Here is a 24,934-nt window from a genome sequence, read left to right on the forward strand (position 1 = left end):
CGTTGTTGTCTACCATGAGTCTAGGAAGAAGAGTTGCAGAGAAAAAAACGGTGTAGTGAGGAAGAAGAAGACGACGAAGAAGAAGAAATGGGGGTGTTTATTAATCCCATTTTGAAATAGCGCCGTTCCTTCCCTTTTTTTTTTTTTTTTTTCCAAACCCTAAAACGACGTTGTTTTTGTATAAGTATAATTTTTTTTTTTTTTAAAAAAAGGAAAATCGATGTCGGCCGATTCAACAGTTTATCCTTGGTTCAAACAGGAGCTGAATCGGTCGATATCAATTTTGATAAAATACTAGCGCCAGCCGACCAGTTCCTTACCGATTTTGATCGATTCCTTGATTCAGCGACCAGTCTGAGTCGGGACCAACCTATTTTGCCAATTTTTGTACAACCCTAGTTTCCATTATATGAATGTATCCCAAATTACCACTCTATTATAGTATGGTATAGGGGTGATAATATATAATACGATTCGTAAATTTAACATGAATATGATACGAAATTAGTGGGTTTGAATTTGATATTAATGAGTTCGAGTCAAAATTGGTTGACCCAGTAAGACACGATTTATAAACGGTTCAACCTGTTTTAATCCGTTTAAATTTTATTTCAAAATCACAATTTTATTATTGTTAAATTGTAATATTGGTATTTCTCAAGATGTTTATATTTTTATTGTTGGGATTGTAATTATGGACTTATACTCATATTTGTTATTGTAAGATTTGTAATATTGATTTTATTATATATTAAAATTTAAAAAATATTAATATTTTTTGTTATTAGGTAGTCTTATTTTTTTAAAGATATCATGGCTACTAATAAATATAGATTTTAATTTTTATATGAAATTATATTAATCAGGTCAAATGAGTTATATATATTAGTTCAACTCATTTACATGAAATAAGTTTAAATGAATCGTGTTGTGTTATCTTATTTTTAATTAATTATTAAACGGATTAAAATAGGTGACATGACATGACTTGTTATCTAATATAAGTTGGGTTATAGTTTGAAAGTTTGACAAAATTAAAGGATGGGATTTGAGTTAAATCATAAAATTGAACTGTTCATAATTTAAAACGAGACGAACACACTACACAGTCCGGAAACACAAATGACCGCCCATAATCCGATATTTTTCCGACCCGGACATAAACTGGGCTCGATCTTCGGGCTATGGTTCGGGTTCCAAGTTTTCAACAAAAGGAGGAGCCACGTGGAGACCGGGGGGCGAGTATAGGCGAGTAAGGTAGATGCAGAATGCGAGTACGGGTTTGGTTTCCGAAGCCCTAAGATTGAAATCGAAGAACAAAAACTTGGTTACTCGCCATCTCCCAAAACTTCCAGCTCTCCCTCCCAATCAGTAGGATCAGATGATTCAGATTGCTCGCTAAAAATTCCTCTTTTATCCTCCTCTAATCCACCCGTAATTCTCTCATTCCCTCTCTTAACTCCTCTCAAATTTTTTAGTTCTAATTATAGAGATATTTTTTTGCAAGAAAAAAAAATTTCAAGCACACTTTTCTCTTCTGTTGTTACCTGTTAGCTCTGCCTCTATTCCGAAGTGACTGTAATTTTTGTTATAGATACTGTTCTGAGTCTTTCTTTTCTTATATGTTTTTGGTTAATTAGTTCTGAGAAGGGGGGATTTTTCCTTTTATGGGCATTCCTCTTCAATTGTCATCTTCTTTTGGCAATTACATGTTGCTTTGTGTGTTATTACTTTAGGAATTTATCATTTCTCGATTATTGTCTGAGAAGTGGGTATTTGGCATTTTAATTATCTGGATATTCTTAGTTGTCTGCTAATTTTCACTAGTAGTCTTGGTATTGGACTTTATGGAAGCATAAATGGAATCTCCATTGTTGTGTTTACTGCCAAAGTTACTTGTTTTACATGGTGGTAGAAATTTATATACAATATGGTATTCTTTTTTGACGGGGGCTATTGGGTATTCGTTCTTTCCTTCTTGGAGTGCAGATTTTTTTAGTTTAAATTATATCATTTTCCTTACTGTTTTATGTCTTCTCCCTGTAATATCCTTACCGTTGAGGATTCTCCTCTCTTTGTCGGAGTTCTTTGATTTTTGTAACTTAAGGCCCCGTTTGGATTGAGAAGTGATCTCAATTCATCTCATCATTACAACTTTTCTAAATTTCCACACAAAATATAATAAACAATTCAATTTTTTCAAATCTCAAAATAATAATAATATTAAAAAATAATATTCTATCAATATTTTATTCAATTCATCTAAAACCATCTCATATCATCTCATCTCTCAATCCAAACGGGGCCTAAATTGTAGCATTTTCCTTACCTCCCCCCCTCTCTCTCTGTAGTATCCTTAACGTGTACTAGGGCTTACATCCTTTCTGATATTCTAATACAATGTTTTACTTAATTATTTATAAAAGTAGTTTCCTTTTTGGTTTATTCTTTTAGGCAATAAATATCTTTGATTTTCAGATATATTCAGATTTTTGGTGGATCTTTTTGGTGCAGTGACCTCATTGTAGTGCTGTGATTCATATTTAGATGTCGTTGTTTGTGATGAAAATTGATATTTCGAAGTTCAAGTATTTTTATCAGGTTAGCACATCTGGTGCTGATTCTCTCCCTCTCTGGCTGGCTCTTTATATTTCCTAATTGATTGTGAAAAATTATTTTCATTCTTTACCCATATTTAGTTAATATTTTAATGGTGCTAGAAAAAAAGAAATTCCTACTTTATATGACAGTTCTCATATTTGATTTCGTTTGAATTACTTGTAAATTGTATTTGGAATTTTTAGGTCCCTTTGGTTTGCTCTCTAATTTACTTCTAACAGGTACACAGTTTTTTCTCTGCTTCTCAGGTACATATTTGAATGGTTGATTTCCAAAAGAAAATAGGAATAAGCATTTCTCAATGGGGATAGATCTTGAGCAGCCTTCGGGAGAATTACACAAGGAAGACAATAGGCCTAACGTGAATGTTAGTATGGTAGATGGTAGAAATGAAGGCTATGACAGAGATTGTTCAACCACTCCTAATGTTGCTGGAAATGATAAGGAAAATACAGGACCAAATGTAAATGGAAGAATATCAGATAGTAGAAAGAAGGGGCATGCTGGAGAGGGAATAAACTCGGATTCTTTCAAAATTTTAGAGCCTCATGATGCAATGGAATTTGAATCAAAGGAGGAAGCTTTTTCATTCTATAAAGACTATGCGAAGTCCGTGGGATTTGCTGCTATAATAAAGGCCAGCCGTCGATCCAGGATATCTGGAAAATTTATTGATGCAAAGTTTGCATGTACTAGATATGGAAGCAAGCGAGAACGTAAAACAGATGAAAGTGTGGAACCTGTTGTAAATGTAGACAGCACAATAAACGTTCCTGGAAAAAGAAGACGAGGTAGGATTAATCTATCTTGGACAAAAACAGATTGCAAGGCCTGCATGCATGTTAAGAGAAGGCAAGATGGTAGATGGATTATATGCAGTATCATAAAGGAGCATAACCATGAGATTTTCCCAGACCAAGCCTATTACTTTCGGGGTCATAGGAATTTAGATCTAGATTGTAGTAATGTTGATGCATTGCATGCTATCCGGGCGAGAACAAAAAAGATGTATGTTACAAAGTCGAGAGAATCTGGTGGCTATAAGAAAATTGACAAGCAGAAAGGTGGCGTCACCAAGCAATTAGATAGCGGAAAGCATTTGGCTTTAGAAGAAGGAGATGCCAAACTTATGCTCGACCATTTCATGAATATGCAAGATGAGAATCCTAACTTTTTTTATGCAATAGATCTAAATGAAGAGCAGCGTCTAAGAAATGTTTTTTGGGTTGATGCCAAAAGCAGGCTTGATTATGGCAGTTTTGGTGATGTAGTCTTTTTTGACACCACACATATTAAGAATGAGAATAAATTGCCGCTGGCTCCCTTTATTGGTGTGAATCATCATTTTCAGTTCCTATTGCTTGGATCTGCATTATTGTCTGAAGAAACTAAATCAACATATGTTTGGTTAATGCATGTTTGGCTTAGATCAATGGGTGGACATGCTCCTAGAGTGATACTGACTGACCAAGACAAAGCTCTGAAAGAAGCTATTGCAGAGGTCTTTCCTGATACTCGTCATTGTTATTGTTTATGGCACATACTTAGCAAAATCCATGAGAAGCTCAGTTATGTAATTAGGCAACATGAGAATTTTATGTCTAAATTTAACAAATGCATTTTTAAGTCCTGGACTAACGAACAGTTTGAAAGGAGATGGGAAAAAATGGTTGAGAGATTCAATTTAAGAAATGACATATGGTTCCAGCAACTGTATGAAGATCGTCAACAGTGGGTACCTACATATATGAAGGACGTTTTTTTGGCTGGGATGTCTACAGCCCAACGTTTGGAAAGTATAAACTTTTTCTTTGACAAATACATGCCAAGGAAAACTACATTGAAGGAGTTCTTAGAACAGTATAAAGCAATTATAAGAGAGAAGTGTGAAGAGGAAGCAAAAGCAGATTTTGAAACTTGGCATAAACAGCCAGGGTTGAAATCTCCCTCGCCTTTTGGTAAACAGTTGGCAACTTTATACACACATGCGATATTTAAGAAGTTCCAAAATGAGGTTTTGGGAGTAGTTGCTTGCCATCCAAGAAAAGAAAGTGAAGATGGAGCAACCAAAACTTTTAGGGTTCAAGATTTTGAAGAGAATCAAGATTTTATTGTGGTGTGGAATGAAATAACTTCAGATGTATCTTGTTTATGCCACTTGTTTGAATTCAACGGTTTCCTTTGTAGGCATATAATGATTGTTCTGCAAATGTCTGGTGTACACAGAATTCCATCTCAGTATATATTGAAACGCTGGACTAAGGATGCAAAGAATAGAGAAACAACGGGAGAAGGTTCAGCTATTGTTGAGTCTAGAGTTCAACGCTACAATGACCTATGTCGACGGGCCTTTAAGTTGGGTGATGAAGGGTCTTTATCTCAAGAGAGTTACAATATTGCATTGAATGCACTAGAAGAAGCTTTGAGAAAGTGTGAGTGTGTAAATAACTCAATTCAGAGTGAAACAGTACCAAGCCCAATATCAACTCAAGGTCCTCAATGCCTTGGAGAGGTGAACCGAGGTAACATGACTAGCAAGACAAATAAAAAAAATTGTGCGTCTAAAAAACGACAGGTTAGTTATATTTTTGACAGTTATCATGCTAACTTTGCAACCTTATTCTGAAATTTGGTCAAATGGTTTTTTTTTGTTTGAGTAGACAGTTTCTGTAATTTCAGGTACATTCAGAGCCACAGGTCATATCAATTGGGGCCCATGACAGCTGGCAACAAATGGTTAGTAACGCTGTCTATAAAGAAATGTAGATTCTGCTATAATATTCCAGAAGAACATCTTGATGTGGGTTCCATACTTGTTGTAGGGACACTCAAATATACAAGCACCAGCCCTTGATTGTTCTTATGAATCACAAGAGAGCATGCAAGGGATGGTATGGTGTGGTTTAATAGCTAGCATTATGCATGGAGTAGGAATATGTTGTTTTTCAAGGCTTATCCTTCTCATTTGAATGTGACTTATCATGTGGAGTTTTTTTTCCTATATATTTATTGTAGGAACAATTCACCTCAAGGGCTGCAGCACTTGAGGGCTATTTTGGTACTCAGCAAATCATGCAAGGAATGGTAATATTTCCTCCTCTTCTTTATTTTTGTTTATTTTTTTGTATTTACCTTACTATAACCATTGAAATATGGAGTTCCAATCATGGAACCATTAGAAGTATTACCAACAATATAACTTATATGCTTGTGAATAACTTGTTTTTACCTATCTTTCCTTTTGGTAGGGACAATTAAACCCTGTAGGCCCAAGCCGTGATGACTATTATAGCAATCAACATAACATGCAAGGGCTGGTAAACAATTTTTTGACTAATCAATTTGTTGGATAATTGTTTTTTCTGTCGATAGATAAAATATCTAAACGGGATCATTTTTATTTATTTATTTAGGGACAACTGAACTCAATTGCACCTATCCATGATGCCCATTACCTAACACAACACAGGTTGCAAGGGATGGTATGCCATTTGATGATGCTTTGCTAAGAGTTGTAGTTTTGGAGGGTGATGTATAGGTCAAGGAAGTTACATATAATATGAAAGAGACAGAATATACCCTGAGAAGTTGGGGATCCTTGGATTAGTAGTATTGTTTGATTATTAAAACCTTGCAACTTATTAAAAAGGAGATTTCTACAGTATGGTCAAGTAATGATACTCTTTGCATGCTGGTAGGGGCAGTTGCATTTCAGACCACCGACTACTACAACTTGTTTTGACGTGCAGGATGGTTTGCAAGATATGGTACTTACACCATCACTATCAGTTCGGATTTCAAGCCTTTTGGTTTACATGGATTACTCACGATGCAGTTTTTTCTCCAGGACCAGTCGAGTGTGGGACCCACACAACTGCATGGCATGGCACCAAAACACGTTTATCCGAAACACTTTTCTCAATAGTTGCTTGATCATGGGCTTTCTGACAAAGGTGGGTTACATATTATCTTGTGTTGTGTGTGGATAACCATGCACCTGCTATCACTGAATGTTGTTAATCCCAAAGTTGTATATTTTGCTGTGGCAAAAGTTTTTCCTAATACAAACAGATTTTTTTCATAGATTTATTCTATAATATAGTTTTATGTCTTGTAGTCTTAAAATTTGTCAAACTTTTAATGATATCTCACAGGTGGAGACGAATTATCTCTTTGTAGAGTATCGATCAACTTGGTGGAACAAGCTTTTTTCTTTTTGGCTGGCATTTGACTTGGGTAGTTATAATTCCAGGTCTCTTTTGTAATTAGAGATTGACGGTTGTTAACTATTTCTCTGCATCAATACAATATAAAGCCTGAGAAATTCTGATCTGGATCTTCCTTCTGCAGTTGGAGCTATTTTGTTTTGAGAAATGACATTTACGGTCTTAAAGTGTGCAAGCTCCGCACATTCCTTTTGAAAAAAGTGGATAAATATGGGATCTACATAAAAAAATTAATTTTTTAATAGTAAATCTCACTCTTTTTTAAAAGGAGTACACGTGGTGCTTTCATTTTGTTTATATCTAGCATTACACATTTTGTATTATACATTTTGTTTTCCCACCATTTACCCCATCCTTTTGTATCATGTCCTTGTTTTATTTTCTTACTGTATGGTGCTTCCATTTTTCTCATATTCACTGCGTAGACTCTAATCCTTGTTTGTTTGTAACTAATCAATGAAAGTTTTTGCGAGAGGAAGGTCTTGCAATGCCACCAATATTCAATGTTAATCAATGAATATTGGATTCTGCTAAGTTGGGTTGCTCCCAAACTATAAATTATTCTGGTTTTAAAAAGTTGAAATAGAGCTAGAAATACCTTAAAATCTTAATAAATTCGTAGTGGACACGAAGTCTGTTGTGTCTGAGATGAAGATCATCGAAGGACAAGAGGATAATTTAACTCGTTTCCCTCTCTTTTTTCACCTGTTTAGACGCGAAAACGTGACCAAATGAGGCAACAAATGAATTGGGTCACAGGGTCAGCAAAATACTTGCATTAAACCTACTCTTTCAACAGTTTTCAATGGATGGTTACGTATTTTCGTTAACAATTCTTTTATATACAGTCGTGATATACAACTGGCGTGTAGTTGTTGATGCCACGTTTGAACTTTATGTGGCAACCCAAAATATTTTTGAACTTTCGTTAACAATTCCTTGCTCTCAACCGTCAAACACTTCAATCCGCCTTCCATCTCCACAAACATAAAAGACCCATTAAGATTCATTTCCAAGCACTTTAAAAAATCCTCAGGCAAGCTTAAATACCACTACATTTCCTGGATAATCTTTAAAGGCAAAACTTTTCCGTTACTCATCATAATCAACCTCTTCAACCTATCCTTAAAAGAGAAAATATACTTACAACCGTGAATTGCGTAACCGTCGCGTAATCGCTTTGAAAAAAATAATAAAACATGGGACCCACATAAAAAAAATTAATTTTTTAATAGTGGACTCCACTCTTTTTCAAAGCGATTACGCGACGGTTACGCACTTCACGGTTGTATGTAGAATTACTCAGTTCCCTCTTGGAGACTTGAGAGATTGGGATGCACCCATTAGGGTCTTCGACCATGCAATTCTTCAAAGAAACAATGGGCTTGAGTTGTGTGGCCCATGGATGTGCTCAATTGAGTCATAGTACGAGTCTTTCTTCCACTTCATGTACATATCTACATAGTGGGATTTCTGGGTACGAATATAAGGAGGGTTTAGAGACTAGTGTAGGAAAAAAAAAGTTCAATTTTTTACACGAAGAGAGCAGCTTTTTAAGGATGAAGGGAAATGCGCTGGATTAGGATTATTTCTCTTCCATTTTGTCTTTGAGGGAGAGAAACACAGAGAGGGAGGGAAATAAAAGGGAAATGAAGAGAGGTCTTGGCAGAATGGAAGGTCTTCATCTTCGAGGGAGAGAAATACAGAGAGGGGAGGGAAATGGAAGGAAATCAATTTTTCGAGAGAGAGAAACACAAGGAAGGGAAATGGAAGGAGGGAGAGTTAGATCTAGGGATATGTGGGGATATGCAAAGACAGGGAAACGGTGTCATTTTAATTTCTCCACGTCAGACGCGTTTGTCCCGCGCTTGCGTCAGACGACTGCCTATAACTTTTTTCTTTCACTAAATGCCTAGACCATTAGATTGGGGGTAGTGCTACAGCCCCTGCTGGGGGCTCCCGCTGGGGCTGTAGTATTATTTATTATATATTTTATTTAAATAATTTTTATATAGATTTTTTAATATTTTAAAAAAATAAAATAAAATTAAAATATTATTAAGAAAATATTTTTTTAATCTAAAAATATTTTTTTATAATTTTTTATTTTACTTCATGATTAAGAAAATATTTTTTAATAATATTATGATTTTTTTAAAAAATATTTAAAATAGTCATATTACAGCCTCCGTTGGGGGCTCCCGTTGAGCTTAATATGTACTTTTTAATGTGTAATTTTTTAATTTATTTTTTATATAAATTTTTTTTACACTTATAAATATTTTTAAAAAATAAAATAAATTTAAAATATCATTAAAAAACACTTCCTTAATCAGAAAGTAAAAAAAAAATCATTAAAAAACACTTCCTTAGTCAGAAAGTAAAAAAAAAATCATTAAAAAACACTTTCTTAATCAGAAAGTAAAAAAAAAAATCATTAAAAAATACTTCCTTAATCAAAAAGTAAAAAATAAATCATTAAATATTAATTTTTATTCTACTTTATAATTAAGAAAATATTTTTAAATAATATTATAATTTTTATTTTATTTTTTAAAATATTTAAAATTATTAAAAATATCTATATAAAAATAAATTTAAAAAAAATATATAAAAAAATGCTACACGCCCCAGCGGGAGCCCCCAGCGGAGATTTTCCTTAGATTGGATACTAAAAAACTGATGGTAATTTTTTCACGAATAGGTAAGTAGCACGTGCATTTCACCATTAGATTGGATACTAAAAAAAAAAAGGATTGTTGATGGTGTAGCCGACATATTCTCCCGAGAAGGCTAAATGCCTCTTCTTCTTTTTCACACATTTTTCTATACATTTAAACATTTTTTTAAAAAAATTTACAATATTATTAAAAAATATTTCTTTAATTAATAAATAAAAATAAAAAAGTGAGTTGAGACCCACTATCGGGAGACTTTATCAGGCCGATAGCATTTTTGGAAAAAAAAAAAAAAAAAAACACATCTTCTACATATAAATAAGAATATACATTTTTTATATATCTACACAATAGCATGTAAAAGTAAACGACGACTTGCATTTTATCCCTTAAATCATCATTTTTTTTTTTGTTTGCAATAGAATTATTAAACGTTGTAAAGTTTAATAACCAAAATTGCATAAAAGGATCATTTTTATTTTTATATTAAATGGATAAATTATAAGTTGTGTTTTTTTATAGGGGAAATGAGAATATGAAAACTTAGGACATACTTGATAAGTGGAAATTCATTTGTAATTTAAGAATTATTGAAATTTTTTTTATGTGTATTCTATATTGAGTCTTATGAAAATAGGTTGGCATTCCTCATTTATTAGGATAAAAAAAAATCTTGAAGTATGTTTTGTATTAATGTTCATGAAAAGTTGTTTAATAAATTTTTATGAGAGCTTTTTGTTTGGGTTTTTATTAAAGTTTTGGTTTTTGTGAGTTTCTTTTCACAAAAATCTAAATAAATGATCGGATGGTTTTTTAATTAATAATTTCTTTTGTGTTTAAAGTATGTTTGACTGAATTGACTATTAATTTTTTTAAAAGAAAATATTTGAAATCTTTAAAAACTAAATATACCCTTAATTTTCGACAATGCTTGAAAAAAAGTTTTGACTCAGTCAATTCAATCGATTAAATTGAATTATCGATTAAATTGAAAAGCAATGCTAGGTACAGTTTTTAAATAGGAATTACAATATAAGTCTAGACTATTTTAATTTTAAAATTTTTTAAAATTATAAAATTATCCCTCTTAAAATGATGTTTTCTCTCATTTAATAATGTGCCTGCATATGCAGTCCCCACTTAAAAACTGCAAATAAAATTTCTCTAAATTGAATTGGTAAGAAATTGAACTGATTTTAGTGAGCTTTTTGAATCTTTTGTTAAATTACTACTGATTCTAGTCGATTTGATATCGATTTGAAATTGTATTTTTTTCTATATTTTCTAACAACCGATTTTTTGTTAAAAAAAAAAAATCTATTATACAAAAATATGATAGAACAAAATATATATTAATTTTTTTCATCATTCTATGTAATAAGAATTGCAGAATAAACGAAAGATAAACATGTAGTTTTTTATTTTCTTTGGTTAAACAAAAAAATTAGGAGATAAATGAGTATTTTTTATTAAATTTGTGATTGTACATAAAATACTATATTTGCCATATACTTATAATTTAATTATCTTTATCTTTTTTATATATGAGGTAAAAAAATGTGAATAATTGAGTTTATATATATAAATTATATATTTATAGACACAATTTATCATATCATATTTTATTGAAATTAATCAATAAATTTATATTTTATATATATTTTTTTGTACTTGATATAAAAAGGTTGAATTGCATTATAGTTAATTGTTAGAGTGGTGCTATTCTGTCGGCTGAGTAGCACCATTCGGTGTTATCATTAGTTGTAAAATTTTTTATTTATTTTCTATTCATATTTTTTAATATTTTTAAAAAATAAAAAAATACATTGATATATTTAAAATTAATTTTTTCATCATTTAAAAAAAAATCGAACGGATAATACTATTCTTTCCTCTCCATTTTACCGCTCAACTATATCGTTTTACTTTTTTAATTTTTTTTACTTAATAATTAAGAAATTATTTTTTAATAATATTTTGAATTTTTTTATTTTTTTAAAAATATTAAAAAATACATATATGAAAAGATAAAATAAATAAAATAAAATCTTATAACTAACAGTAGCTCTCAACTGTAACTGGGAGCGGTGAGTATAGCAGCACTCTAATATAAAGAAATAATACTTGCAGTCGTGAGTGTGCAAGCGCCGTGCAATCATTTTGAAAAAATGAATAAATATGATATTCACATAAAAAAATTAATTTATTAATAATAAATCTTATCTTTTTTTAAAACGATTACACAATATTTATATATTTTACAATTATATATAACATTATTCCCTTGATATAATTGTTACCGAGCGGTAATACTTTTTATTAAAATAACTGTATCAATTTGTCATAAATCGTCCTATTCGATTGATTGATTGATTTTTCGAGTTATCTCGTGAAAAAAATTTGGGAATTGCTATGATTCCCAATTCGGGATTCAAAATATGTATTTTTTTTATTTTTTTTAATCATTATAAATATTTTTTAAAAAATAAAAAAATTATAATATTATATTAAAAACTATTTTTTTAATCATTCTATTAAAAAAAAAAAAAAACCATTCGGGATACATTTTTGAGTCCCGAATTCGGAACCCAAAGTATCTCGTGAAAAAAAATTATAAATGTCATAGAAATAGTAAAAGGGTTGACTGAGAAGGAGAAGTTGACAGTAAAGTGGTAACCTTGAAGCGAATAATATATTTGCAGCCGTCTTCGCATTAGCAGGGAACAACCTAGGTAGAAGACACATTTACAGACGACAGTCGGTCTTCAAGATATGTTTGGGCTTGCAGTTTCATCTCCAACTTACACTTCCACCCCCACCTCAGCCGACACTGCTCTCAATCGCGTACCGTGCGCCGCTCTTCTGAGAACTAAAGCCGCCTCTTCTTGCTCTTTATCGGTTAACTTCTTTTCACTCCCTGAAGCGCTCCTAAATTGCTCTCCATATCTATTCGAACGATGTTTGGTCAATTGGTTTCTCTCTCTCTGTTTTTTTTAATGCTTTGAAACTTCACTGTCTTTTTGTCCTCTCAGTCGTCCTTCGGGTGCGTTCGGCTTCACTCCTGCCCGCTGCGTCTGAGCTCTGGTCCAATCAGAGCCATGTCTGAGATTGATACTCTCTCGGAGCCAAACAGTGCTTCTCAGTCCTCTGTTTCTGGTATTCTTTCAAGGCTCCCTTTGATTCTTTTTCTTTACTTTTTTCGGGCAGTATCAAAAAATTATATTTTTTTCGTAAAATAAACAGCTTTTTACAGTATACTTTTCATTTCACCAATGTGAACATTGTTGTAAAAATGGAATTCATCATCTGGGGATTTTGAGTTTATTTTCGATACGTTGGGACGAAAGATTGTTGGGTGGGTGATGTTCTAACCGTTAAACTTGTGATTGTTGGGTGGATGAGTTTTGGTTTTTCTTCAACTTTCATTTTCTTTTGCACACTGGCGGATGAATATCTATTAAAATTATTTTTTTTATAAGTAAAATAAAATTTTATTAGAATAGGTAATTAAGCATAGCCAAGTACACAGGAAACACGAGATAACACCTAATTACAAGCTATCACCTCTATAAAAATAAACATAACTGTTTTTTTCTTTGGATAATTGAATAATGTTATTTTGGTTTGCGTTATCGTTTTTGGCTTGATACAGTTAACAAGCAAGCACTAATATCATTGTCAGACAAGAAGGATCTTACTTTTCTTGGATCTGGGCTTCAAAAATTGGGGTAAATTTTGCAGACCTATTATCTCTCTCTCCTGTTCTGAGGCTCTTGTACTTGTACTGTCTTGGAATCAGTGGGTGCCGTCTAGTCTATTAACTCAGTTGTTAAAGATTGATTTTTGAAAGCCCTTGTTATGATAAGTCTTCGTTTTTGGTTTATAGTCTTCTAATTGAACCTAGCATTTTCAATATTCAAACGGCCATTTCCCTGTTTGGTGTTTTTGATATGACACTGCACTCATTTTACATTTATCACTTCAAATTATCTGTCCTCCAAGTTTAAGATTTGAATTCTGGAAGCCCTTGTTATGATTTTTCATTCATCTTTATATATAAGCCAGTCAGTTTCATGAAACCTCATTTGATTGAATTTCAAACGGGTTGGTCACTCTTGTGATTGCCTCTCTTGTGAACCATAGTTACACAATTGTTTCAACTGGGGGAACAGCATCAGCTTTGGAAAGTTCTGGCCTATCTGTTACTAAAGTGGAACAGCTTACCTGTTTTCCGGAAATGGTGAGTATCCGGAGTAGCTTAAGTTGCTTTTCAATTGTCTAATTAGCCTTTGTACTGGTGTCACTCATAATTTGTTGTTTAGAATATGATTATTAACTCAGGAAAAAGCTTTGTATACTGTATGGTATGAAGCTTTTGAACTCTCTTTTGGACCTAACCCTGGAATTTCACTGTTTTTCTGAAACACCCCATTCATGTTAGGGTCCTAGGGATAGGATGCTATATATTGTTCATACCCTAAAGAACTTGCCAATGGTGATCTAGAGTTGATATTCTAGCATTTTTCCGCATTTTTCTTAGAGGCTCATGCATTCAGATACTCTACATGAGCATTCGGAATGCCCCCTCCTCCTCCTGTTTAGTTTACTTATCAACAAAAAAATGAGTTTAATGTTTATTTTTATTACCTATCAAAAAAATCATACTGTAAAGAACAAATAATTTTGTGAATATTTTAACAGCTTCCAACTCTTCTAGGAAAAAGTTGGCAGCATGTTGTAAGAAAAAGGTGCCCTAAATGTTTGGGTTTATCTCTGAAAATAGGGTGGCAGATCTGATTGGTCAAGAGAAATCCTTAACAAGGTCATTAGTTTTTCTTGGATTTCTTTGACTATTCCTATTAGAACATTGATTGAGCCTTGTTAAATTCTACGCCTTCAACAGCTTTTCTAACACCTTTTAAAGCCCATAAAATAGACCTACAGAAACAATAAAAAAAACACAGTTAACAAAATTCCCATTTTTAATCGGCTGCACGAGGTGCTTCCTTTTACAACTACAGGTTGAGGCTGAATTAATTTTAGTATGTTTGGTAATGTAGGCTCTGGTTTGATTTATAAGCATGCCTCTAATTTTGATAGTTGGTGCAAGTTTGCCAATGTTGGTTGGTCTCCTGCTGTTGGTTGTTGTCTTGCCATTGCTCCGCCATTGATTTTAAAGTTGATTCTTCAGAATTTCTTTTACAGCTTGATGGCCGTGTAAAAACTCTGCACCCTAACATACATGGGGGTATTCTTGCTAGAAGAGATCAAAAGCATCATATGGAAGCTCTCAATAAACATGGAATTGGTTAGTTTAGATGTGAAATCCTTCACATCACCTTCACCTCTCTCTCTCTCTCTCTGTGCCTAAGCTTGTTTTGTATGAATTTGCTAGATAGTTGCTTGACTAAGATAGTTCTTCTACAGGTATGTTTGATGTTGTAGTAGTGAATCTGTATCCCTTCTATGATAAAGTAACTTCAACTGGAGGAATTGAGTTTGATGACGGAATTGAGAATATTGATATTGGTGGTCCTGCAATGATCAGAGCTGCTGCAAAGGTTGATTGACTATGTTATTGGCAAAATAATTTTGTGGATTATATACGGTTTCTCTGTGGACTTGGCTACGCTCTGGTTTTTTGCGTACTCCTTGACACAAACCTAATACTTTACACACTTCTTAACTGTGTAACTAGTGGCCCTTTTATCTCCCAAAAGGATAAGTTAAGGCTATTCAATGGGCTAAATTTGAAGCAGGAATATTGGCAGTGGAAAAGTTCATACAGGTTTTAAATTCATGAGCAGCACCAAGTGTGACTTTGCAAACCCAGCTTCTTTTAGATGCTGCATTTGCTTAGCTTCTAAAACATCAGAATTGCACGTGCAATGCAGCTAACTGTTCATGAATTGATTAGGCAGTAGTGTCATTCAACACGTAATTAGAATAGGGAGATTTGACTGGGTTAATAATCTTAAAGAATTGGTCAGAAATATATATGTTTAAGTTCCCTGGCACAAACTTTTCCTTTATACATCATCCTTTTAACTTATCAGCCCAAATTCTAATATAGTTATTTGTTATCCATGTACTGTTGTTAAACAGAATCATAAGGATGTCTTGGTGGTTGTAGATCCACAAGATTATCCTCAGCTCATAGAATTTCTAGGAGGAGATGGGAATGATCAACACTTCCGTAGACAGCTTGCTTGGAAGGCATTTCAACATGTTGCTTCTTATGATTCTGCAGTTTCTGAGTGGCTTTGGAAGCAAACTGCAGGAGGTTCTTCAGGTATGTAAACCTTTTTTTTTATCGGTAAACAAATTTTTATTGATCATAAGAATAGGCAAAAACCCAGGTATACGGGACATATACAAGAGCGTCGCCTTAGCGTGCTAGTTCAGCGATACAAGAAATTCATGGAAACTCATTCCATTGAAATCAATAACAACCGACCAATGAAGTAGAAGTATTGAAAAACAACTTCCTAAGCTCTTCCATTGATAGTGATCTTCGAAGCTTCTATCATTCCTTTCCCTCCAAATGCACCACCATAAGCATATTGAGACTATCTTCCATATTGTTGCAATATGAAAGCTACCCGGAAGGCCTCTCCAAGAAGCTAAGAGATCAATCACCCTTCTTAGCACCACCCAACTTAGTCCCACCCAACTGAAGAAGTTGTTCCATAATGTCGTGGCAATCTCACGATGAAGTAATAATTGATCAACTAACTCCCCACTCTTTTTGCACATACAACACCACTCCATGACAATGAATCAACATTTCCTTAAGATGTCGAGTGTGAGTATCTTCCCCAACGAAGTTGTCCATACAAAGGAGGGTGCCTTTGAGGGTGCCCTTGTCTTCCAAAGACTCTTCCATAGGAATGGGTTGGTTGTATGTGTGTGCATGGCTTGATAGAAGGAGCGGACGGTCAACTTCCCTTACATAGAGTGACGCCAGAAAATCTTGTCATCAACTTCCCTCACGTGAGTAAAATATATGTGATCATAAACTTCGATATTGTGTCGACTTCCCAATCATGTGTATTTATTTAAAAAGCAACATTCCATTGAAAAGTACCATTTGATGTAACCAGCAGGTCTGCAATCGAGGCTTCTTTCATTCTGGTATGCAAGTCTTATTACTCAAACTACCAAAAGTTGGCATTTTGCACTCTACCTTATCAAGTGTGATGACATCCACATTGGCTAGAGCGTGAGGCTGTTGACCACAAGGTTGGAGGTTCGAGCCTCCTAGTGAGATCTGTTTTCGATTAAAAAAAAAGTATGATGACATCCACAACATCATTTCCCCAAATATTTGCTACCCGGTTCTTAACCAGGAAGTGTCAGTGAATGGTAATAGCACTCGTTACCCGTGGAAACTGTCAGTCATAGCATTTTCCCAATGCCCATAACCCTTTGAAGAAATTTCGTACTGCATATTGTAGATGCTACCCCTCATTTCCAAGACATCGTGTTTTTTAAGCCTAGTAATATGATTTGGTTTACCTGTTTTGGTTCATGAACCAGAAGTTCCACTTGTCCCTCTTGGGCTGTCACTCTATCTCGGACAGCATCTTAGTTTTTAAACTCCAAATGGTTATTCATATTTGAGACAGCAGCTCTTCTGTTGACATTTGTTGGTTGGAACTAAAAAATCCTTTGTCACCAATATTTTGGGCCTCACATCCAAAGGGCAAAGTGATGACTTTGCATGTGTAAGATAAGACTAATTTATTCCTCACATGGTTTTGACTTGTCTAGTTGGTGACGATATGTGTATACTAGCCACATGGTTCAAAGAAGCGTGCCACCTATCCAAAATTCAAGCCCAAGTGAGTAATAAAGTTGAATCTAACCTTTCTGATGTGGACAAGGTGAAGAGGAGGAAGGGGAAGCACCTAGCCATGGGCCCCTTTCAAAAATCTGGAAGTGCTCTAAATTACAGTGACTTTTGTCATTTTCTAGTGGCGGTCCCCAAGCTTGTGCTAATTATTATAGAAGACACCACCATATGATAGAAGATCACTTCTTTTTAATCCATCATAATGAAGCTAAAAGCAAACTAAGACTAATGAAAGTTGAATACAGTCCATAGCTTTGTGTTACTATTATTGTTGCTGTTGTTGTTGATGATGTATTATGTTCAGTCTTTGACTTAAATATTCTCCTGAGTCTCAATTTGACATAGCAAAGGTAGAAAGGGGTTATTCTGAAATTATCTGACTGTTTATATAACAGTATCATTTAAAACAAACAAGTATCAGTATTTTGTAAAAATAATTTCGAAGAATGCAGATTCACAAATGCAGAATGTAGAAATTATTGTATTGCGTTTACAAAGTGCCTCCCACTTGGGTGCATAGACTGATGGGTTCTTATTTGTTTTCAAGATGAATTTCCTCCCAGCTTAACAGTGCCTCTTGAGTGCAAAAGTATTCTTCGTTATGGTGAAAATCCTCATCAACATGCTGCGTTTTATGTGGACAAGAGACTTGCAGAGGTTAATACTGGTGGCATTGCAACTGCTATTCAACACCATGGGAAGGTGAGAAGCACAAGTTACTATGCACATCTAGTGATTATAAACAAATATTATATGATATAATAAATATGCAACTGCTTTCTGATTTTCATTTGTTGGGCAGTCGATGTCATACAATAACTACCTAGACGCTGATGCAGCTTGGAATTGCGTGTCAGAGTTTAGAAACCCTACCTGTGTAATTGTAAAGCATACAAATCCATGTGGAGTAGCTTCACGTGATAATATACTTGAAGCATACAGGCTTGCCGTTAAAGCAGATCCAGTGAGTGCTTTCGGTGGCATTGTAGCCTTCAATGTAGAAGTAGATGAGGTAAGCTGCTTTTTTGTAAGTTCTAGTCTAGCATAGAAACTTGTATGAGTTGAGCCTCATTTCGTTATGCACTTCTTGGTAGCTTCCATTTACGTTGAAGTGCATTGAGGCATGGAGTATCGATGATGATATGTAACCACAAAGCAAGCCGTAACATTATATCATTTGTCTTCTCATATAATAACTTCAAATCCTCATTATTACTAGCTTTGTTGGCTTAGCATGTGCTTTCATCACGTGACTCAAAACCTGGAACTAAGTCATATTTTCTTCACTAAAATGATTGAATCACTGATCCATACATTAAGATTTGACTTTTAGATTTCTGATGCAACTATGGAAGGGGAATCAAATAGATGTTCAATTCCTTTCTCCATTTCTTTTTCTACCTGTAGGCTCTTGCTAAGGAAATCCGGGAGTTTAGGAGCCCCACAGATGGTGAGACTCGGATGTTTTACGAGATTGTAGTTGCGCCCAAGTATTCAGAAAAGGGGCTTGAGATTCTTCGTGGAAAGTCTAAGACCCTAAGGATCCTTGAAGCAAGTAAAAATGAGAAAGGAAAGCTTTCACTCAGACAAGTTGGTGGTGGATGGTTAGCCCAGGATTCAGATGACTTGACCCCGCAGGATATCCAATTTAAAGTGGTTTCTGAGAAGGCTCCGCAAGAAAGCGAACTTCGGGATGCAGAGTTTGCATGGTTATGTGTCAAGCATGTCAAAAGTAATGCTATTGTAATAGCAAAGGTTGGTAATTTTCTGACTACTTAGATCATGCATGAATGTATCTAACCGATGCTTTCTTCTGATCCTTGTTATTGTTTGGGCAGAATAATTGCATGTTGGGCATGGGAAGTGGCCAGCCAAACCGTCTAGAGAGTTTGAGGATAGCATTGAAGAAAGCCGGAGATGAGGTCAAAGGGGCAGCTTTGGCTAGTGATGCCTTCTTTCCATTTGGTATTTACCACCTTAGGCAGTAACTGCTCTTGAAAGTTATTGACAATAGTGCATATGTGAAAAGAGTTTGAGATAATGTCCAGGGCGAATGAATATTAGGATGAGGAGTATTAATGATGAACTCATATTTCTGCAGTAGTGAAATCATCGGGGCTTTTGTTTTTTCTACAGAACTGGGGTTAGGGAAACTTGTCCCCCCAGATGTCCCACACCGTCACGTACACTGGACGGGTGGTGGTGCCCCTGGGCCAAAGGTCTTTTGGCCTGCGAAATAATTCCTTGCCAGTAATTGTTAGTGATTGTTAGGCATTTATGTCCTTTTTTTTTTTTTTTTTGGTTTAATGTGGATGCTGCTTGTTGTGTAAACAGCCTGGAAAGATGCGGTGGAAGAAGCATGTGAGAGTGGGGTCAGTGTTATTGCAGAGCCTGGTGGGAGCATCAGAGATGGGGATGCAATAGACTGCTGTAAAAAGTATGGTGTTTCACTTCTCTTGACCAAAGTGAGGCACTTCAGGCATTGATGATTGCCAGCATTTCTCTCTGCCTTTTTCAGCTCCCTATTTGTTTCCATCATGATTGAAAGTTCTTGTTACCCTAAACCATGAGTAGGTGCTCTGTTCTGGGGAAGGCTCTGGAGTTGCATTAGATTAATGGGAGTCAATTGTTATGAAATCTATAGCAGCGTATTTCACTGCATCAGTTTTGAGATTGGACAATCTGCATATTCCAGTGTTTTTTGGTTATCATGACTCTCTCTTTCTCTCACACACACACACTAGATATTGGCGACTTCAGTAATATGACATGGTCATGGTCGTCTAGTGAACTGTTTGCCATGGCAGCAACCAAATCAGCCCATCACAAATATATATATATATATATGTTATTTTTATAGAAAAATTCTTCTCAGTCACTATTCATCATCCCACATCCTATAAAAAATACTCTCATACCCTATGAAAAATATTCACACCCTATGAAAAAGCTATAGGTGTAAGGGTGTGAGAGTAAATAGTGGGTGATGCATAATAAATTCCCTTTTTATAATTCATCAAGCTCCTGTTTAGCTTACTACCGCTTCTCATGCAACTGTCATTGCAAATGTAGACTTTCAAGAAGGGTTTTGGATCTCAAAGAAATGACCTCGAATGGGGCCGATAATTGTAAAATCGATGGACATCACACCTAGAGGAAAAAAACGCAATGTATTGATAAGACTGAATATATCCTGAGATACAAAAGATTTCCAAATCCTTTCATCCATACGCCAGGATTTCAACCACTTTTCTACCTCAGAATTTGCATGGCAAAATTGTATCTTTAGTGCCAACAAAAGGACATGGCTTGGAAAGCAGGGAGTCACGAATTTTGTATCAGTTTCCTTTCATTCCATGATAACCTTGGCCCCAAGAGCTCTCATCTTCTCAATTATTTGCTCACCTTCTTCTTTCGATACTCCCCTTTTAAAAACTGCTGGGGTCTTCTCTACCAAGTCTTTGGCTTCCTTGAGACCCAAATCAGTAAAACTCCTAACCTCCTTGATTATCTTGATCTTTGAAGCTGCCTCATAGGACTCAAGTTTTAATTCAAAAACAGTCTTTTCTGGTTTCTTCTCCTCCTTGGCTGCTGTAGGTGCCTTTGCTGCAAATCCAGCCAATCCCGCAGCTCCTGGTTTCATGACCCCAACTGTTGGTGGGTCCTTCATTCCCATTCTTTTCATCATAATGGCTCCCAGCTGGCAAGCTTCAGCCAATGTGAGTCCTGAGACTTCGTCTACAAGCCTAAATACACGCTCAGTTGGAGGACTACGATGCTCTGTGGGATCAAAAGTAGCTGGATCATAATCAGTTGGGAGCCTTTTCTGATCAATCTCCACTTCTTCCCCCTCTTCCTCCTCCCTTGCAGGTTGACTAAATCTTTGAATGAACGTATTGATATTAATAGGATTTAGTGCCAGCACAGCTTTTCTGGATAATCCCATTTGTAAATTATGCCTTCTTAAAATGAAGCTCATTTTCACGTTTCTATTCTATTAATGGAAAATCAACCCTTAAGCTTTGAGCTTTCACTGGTCGACTGACGACAGTATGGCCTGAAATCCACCAAACAAACAAACAAAGGGATTGTTAAATCATATACATTTGCTTCAATCAAGTTTTATTTAAAAAAAAAAAAAATGACGATTTACCAATATAAATAAGATATTTATAAAGATAAAATAGATACAAAAATAAGCTTAAAATAATAACAAGAAGAATACATTATAGCTCTAAACCTTCTGAACAGAAGCTTCGAAAGGGGGGAAAAGTGTGCCTTATGTTAGAATCCTTGAAATTTTTGGAATTATAATCTCAACTCATACAAAGAAACATGATAATATGGGATTGCATGAAGCATATCATTTCATCTTAAACTCAACCGCAATAGTTTCAACTCCTTTTCCAACGAAAAGCAATCAGCAATCTTGAAGAAACTGAAATTCACTTTTCTGTAATATTTCTTTAGGAGCAATACATTAACCCTACAAAGGAGCGAATGGCCATATTCACAAAAGCACAAAACCACGCATACAAAAGAATACAAGAGATAAGATTTTAGCTCCAGAGAAGACAGCTCCAATCCATTAAAAGTATGATTATTTCTCCTGCTCCAAATTAACCATAGGGCCCTGCTACATCCACCGAGAAACCCCACCAAAGGTTTCTACCGACAGTGCAAATTTTTTTTTTTCCAAACATTTTTTAATCCCCCTTAAACATTTTTTTAAAAAAATCACAAACTCATTAAAAAGCCCTTCCTTAACCATTAAGTTTTAAAAAAAAACAACAACAAACAACAACAATCGGTGGGATTTGTAGGTGGGAATATCATTTCCCTTAACCATATAAAGCAAAGAGGGAATACATTCCAGGAGGGACTACTCCTATCTTCCGAACTAACCTTTCCAACGAAAGAACCTCATCAACCATCTTTAGTGGTGTATTTTCTCCCAAAACACTATAATTCAAAATAAAAGCACTCAAAAAAGGACTATCTGGAGAGCAAAGCACACTCTTTTCTATCGATTCATCTACGTACTGCACCATCAACATTCCTCAAGGAAGTTCTTCTGGGATGCATGTATGGTTATGTTCTTTCTACCACTCAATGGCTAAAATTTGAAGATGGAGGTGATGTGCCTTTCACCTAAAGCGAATGCTCTCTTCCACTGCACGTGTGTATAAGTTTGCAATGAAAAGAAAGTCAGGCATAAATTTCAGCAATCTAAAAATTACCAAACTACAGCGACGAGTCTTTCCTAATGCAAATTTGCCTAGCAGATTCAAGTTCCCACAACAACAGGTTAGCTAGTACATTTTAGCTGCTAAGGAAAGAAAAAGACTAACTTAAAAACAAAGTGTCAAAAGAATTCCCATGACCTTGCTTACTAAAGAAAAAAAAGGAAAATGAAGGAAATGAGATTACAGACTGAAAAAACCTCAAACCGAGTGTTCCATCATATGTAACCTGAAAGACTCAAACTACTTCTTGAGGTTCTTTTAATAGCTTTATCACATTTTCTCGGTAGCCAAACAAACGAAGCATTGAGGAAATCAATAAAGAAGATAGCTTTCCCAGTTCCTGACACAGATGCATTACAGTAGAAGTGAACTAAATCACAAGCAAATCAATAATTAAAAAAAAAAACTGAAAAAATAACACGGGTGTCACATTTATAGCTGCGAGGAAATGATAGAAAAGGGGTAAAAAAAAACGAGGAGATGAAGCCAAACTCTAAAACCCAACACTGACTAAAAAAAAAACAACAACAAAACAAAACAAAGTTGTAAAATCCAAAGTGCACGCAAACATCCCAAATATTTTGGTCCAAAATCTCTTCCAACCACAAAGAAAGCACAAATCAAGCAAAAGATAATAAATACCCAAAGGGCAGCTTCGTACCTAATCCCTGACCCTAAATTGAGGGTGAAGACGACAAAAATGGCGCGCCGTCGAGGATGGAGGGTCAGACGGCTGTTGTATGTTCAGTTTTGAGGGCTCGATTCTGTGTATCCCTTAAAACGACGACGCCTCTCGAGGATATTTCTAGTCATGTTTGCGCCACATCGGTCGCTTGAACGACAGTGCCTTTTAACTATGGAACGGAAATGATTGAGAATAATAAGAAATAAAAAACTTTTAAATTTTTAATGGCAACTATTTTAATTTTTAAAGAAAAATTAGTCCTAAAATTTAAATCAAATTTTACTATTTAAATTATGTAAATTTATATATTAACTTGAAAATAAAATAACACATCTAAAAAATAATACACATAACATTTTTCACAATTTCTTACGCAATTATATTTTAAAATGTGAGACAGTTTTATAAAATAACGTTAATTTATAAAAATGCCTTAATATATTTGTATCATTTAAAAACATGATTGTTAAAAGAGTTGTATTTATATCATTACTCTTTTAATTACCATTTAATTACCATCGTTTCACTATCTTCTCGTATGACATCAAATGATTTGATGATATTTAATGAATGATAACTAATTTTTTAATAATTTAATATCAAATCATAAGATAATGGAAAAAAAATTAATTAATATATCTTATAATAAAAGTTCATAATTGATGTAGCAAAACTTATTTTTAACAATATGGGCTTGCAAATAGAGTTTTCTAATTTGGCGTACTACAAAAAATTATTTTAGTTTATAAATTTTATTTTTGTAAGATCATTTTATAAAGCATATATTTCTTTAAGATTTATAATAAAAATGAATTTTTATTATATGTTGGATGAGATCACATAGCTATCAAATTTTAAAATAAAAATAAAATTTTTATACTAATTAATGTACAGATTTTCGCATCAATTATGAATTTAATCTGTTCATAAATAAACTCTCAAATATAACTATTATTTCCCAATACAAGTAGATAAGTTCGGCAAAAACTTTGATTTTGAGAAGAATTTTACTATGTATAAGTAAGTTTAGATATCAATCTGCGTATTAATATTGTTGCCATCATATTTTAAATTCAAATTAGTACTATTTTTAATAAAATCTATTTTTTTATCATTCATATTGAATAAATATACATATTAATGTGCAGAATCATATACAATTAAAATTTTCCTTTTGAAAATTAGGTAATCTCAAAAACCTTCATCGTTGTAAGTGAGGATAAACCAAATACTTATTCGAAAATATTCAGTCCTGCTATATACCACCGGGTGGTAACCCCGGCGCGGCTTCGCGGCTGACGTGGGATTTGCCACGTCAGTCGATAAATAAAATTAAAAAAAAAAAAAAAAAAGAAAAGCCGAAAACGAAATTTACTCACACACGCGGGAGGGAATTCTTTTTGTTTTGGTTTGAAGAAAGCAGAGAGCCCCCAAACCAGAGCCCCCCAAACCCAGATCTGTCCTGCGGCGCGCGGTCTTCTTCCACGTTCTTCGCTTGCGGTCTTCTCTTCTGGGTAAGAGATCTTCGTTTGCTTCTCATTTGTGGGATTTTACTTCCCATTTTCTGGGTTGGTTTTAGTTGTCTTCTCCTATGGGTAGTCGAGGTCTATAAACTGCCGTTGGTG

At 34.4% G+C, this 24,934-nt stretch overlaps 3 protein-coding genes across 8 annotated transcripts; 2 read left to right on the forward strand and 1 right to left on the reverse strand.

Annotated features, from left to right (window-relative positions):
- Positions 1–1,275: 1,275 nt before the first annotated feature.
- LOC108985277 (protein FAR-RED IMPAIRED RESPONSE 1-like) lies at positions 1,276–6,955 on the forward strand. Of its 4 annotated transcripts, XM_018957504.2 has the most exons (11): positions 1,276–1,434; positions 2,515–2,601; positions 2,868–5,194; positions 5,299–5,355; positions 5,442–5,510; positions 5,635–5,703; positions 5,868–5,936; positions 6,033–6,101; positions 6,318–6,386; positions 6,467–6,572; positions 6,774–6,955. In XM_018957504.2, the coding sequence occupies exons 3-10, from the start codon at positions 2,921–2,923 to the stop codon at positions 6,542–6,544; spliced, it is 2,754 nt and encodes a 917-aa protein (XP_018813049.1). In that variant the 5' UTR covers positions 1,276–1,434; positions 2,515–2,601; positions 2,868–2,920; the 3' UTR covers positions 6,545–6,572; positions 6,774–6,955. The 4 variants fall into 4 exon arrangements, with proteins under 4 accessions (XP_018813049.1, XP_018813048.1, XP_018813052.1 ...); XM_018957503.2 differs by lacking the exon at positions 2,515–2,601; XM_018957507.2 differs by lacking the exon at positions 2,515–2,601 and having other exon boundaries at positions 6,324–6,386.
- A 5,215-nt stretch (positions 6,956–12,170) lies between these two features.
- On the forward strand, positions 12,171–20,086 carry LOC118343665 (bifunctional purine biosynthesis protein PurH-like). The gene is made up of 12 exons (XM_018974765.2): positions 12,171–12,421; positions 12,556–12,679; positions 13,176–13,251; positions 13,667–13,763; positions 14,729–14,831; positions 14,951–15,084; positions 15,629–15,815; positions 17,926–18,080; positions 18,181–18,390; positions 18,786–19,133; positions 19,217–19,343; positions 19,713–20,086. Exons 1-12 carry the CDS (start codon positions 12,296–12,298, stop codon positions 19,862–19,864), a joined length of 1,839 nt encoding a protein of 612 aa, XP_018830310.1. The 5' UTR covers positions 12,171–12,295; the 3' UTR covers positions 19,865–20,086.
- Positions 20,087–20,535: 449 nt separating this feature from the next.
- LOC108998265 (50S ribosomal protein L7/L12-like) lies at positions 20,536–23,438 on the reverse strand. Of its 3 annotated transcripts, none has more exons than XM_018974767.2 (3): positions 23,286–23,438; positions 22,284–22,551; positions 20,536–21,435 (listed from the first exon to the last, which is right to left on the reverse strand). In XM_018974767.2, the coding sequence occupies exon 3, from the start codon at positions 21,355–21,357 to the stop codon at positions 20,728–20,730; it is 630 nt and encodes a 209-aa protein (XP_018830312.2). In that variant the 5' UTR covers positions 21,358–21,435; positions 22,284–22,551; positions 23,286–23,438; the 3' UTR covers positions 20,536–20,727. The 3 variants fall into 3 exon arrangements, with proteins under 3 accessions (XP_018830312.2, XP_035542799.1, XP_018830311.2); XM_035686906.1 differs by lacking the exon at positions 22,284–22,551 and adding an exon at positions 22,851–22,964; XM_018974766.2 differs by lacking the exon at positions 22,284–22,551.
- Positions 23,439–24,934: the final 1,496 nt, after the last annotated feature.

This window comes from Juglans regia, unplaced genomic scaffold, assembly GCF_001411555.2.
Source record: "Juglans regia cultivar Chandler unplaced genomic scaffold, Walnut 2.0 Scaffold_13, whole genome shotgun sequence".
NCBI lineage: Eukaryota > Viridiplantae > Streptophyta > Magnoliopsida > Fagales > Juglandaceae > Juglans > Juglans regia.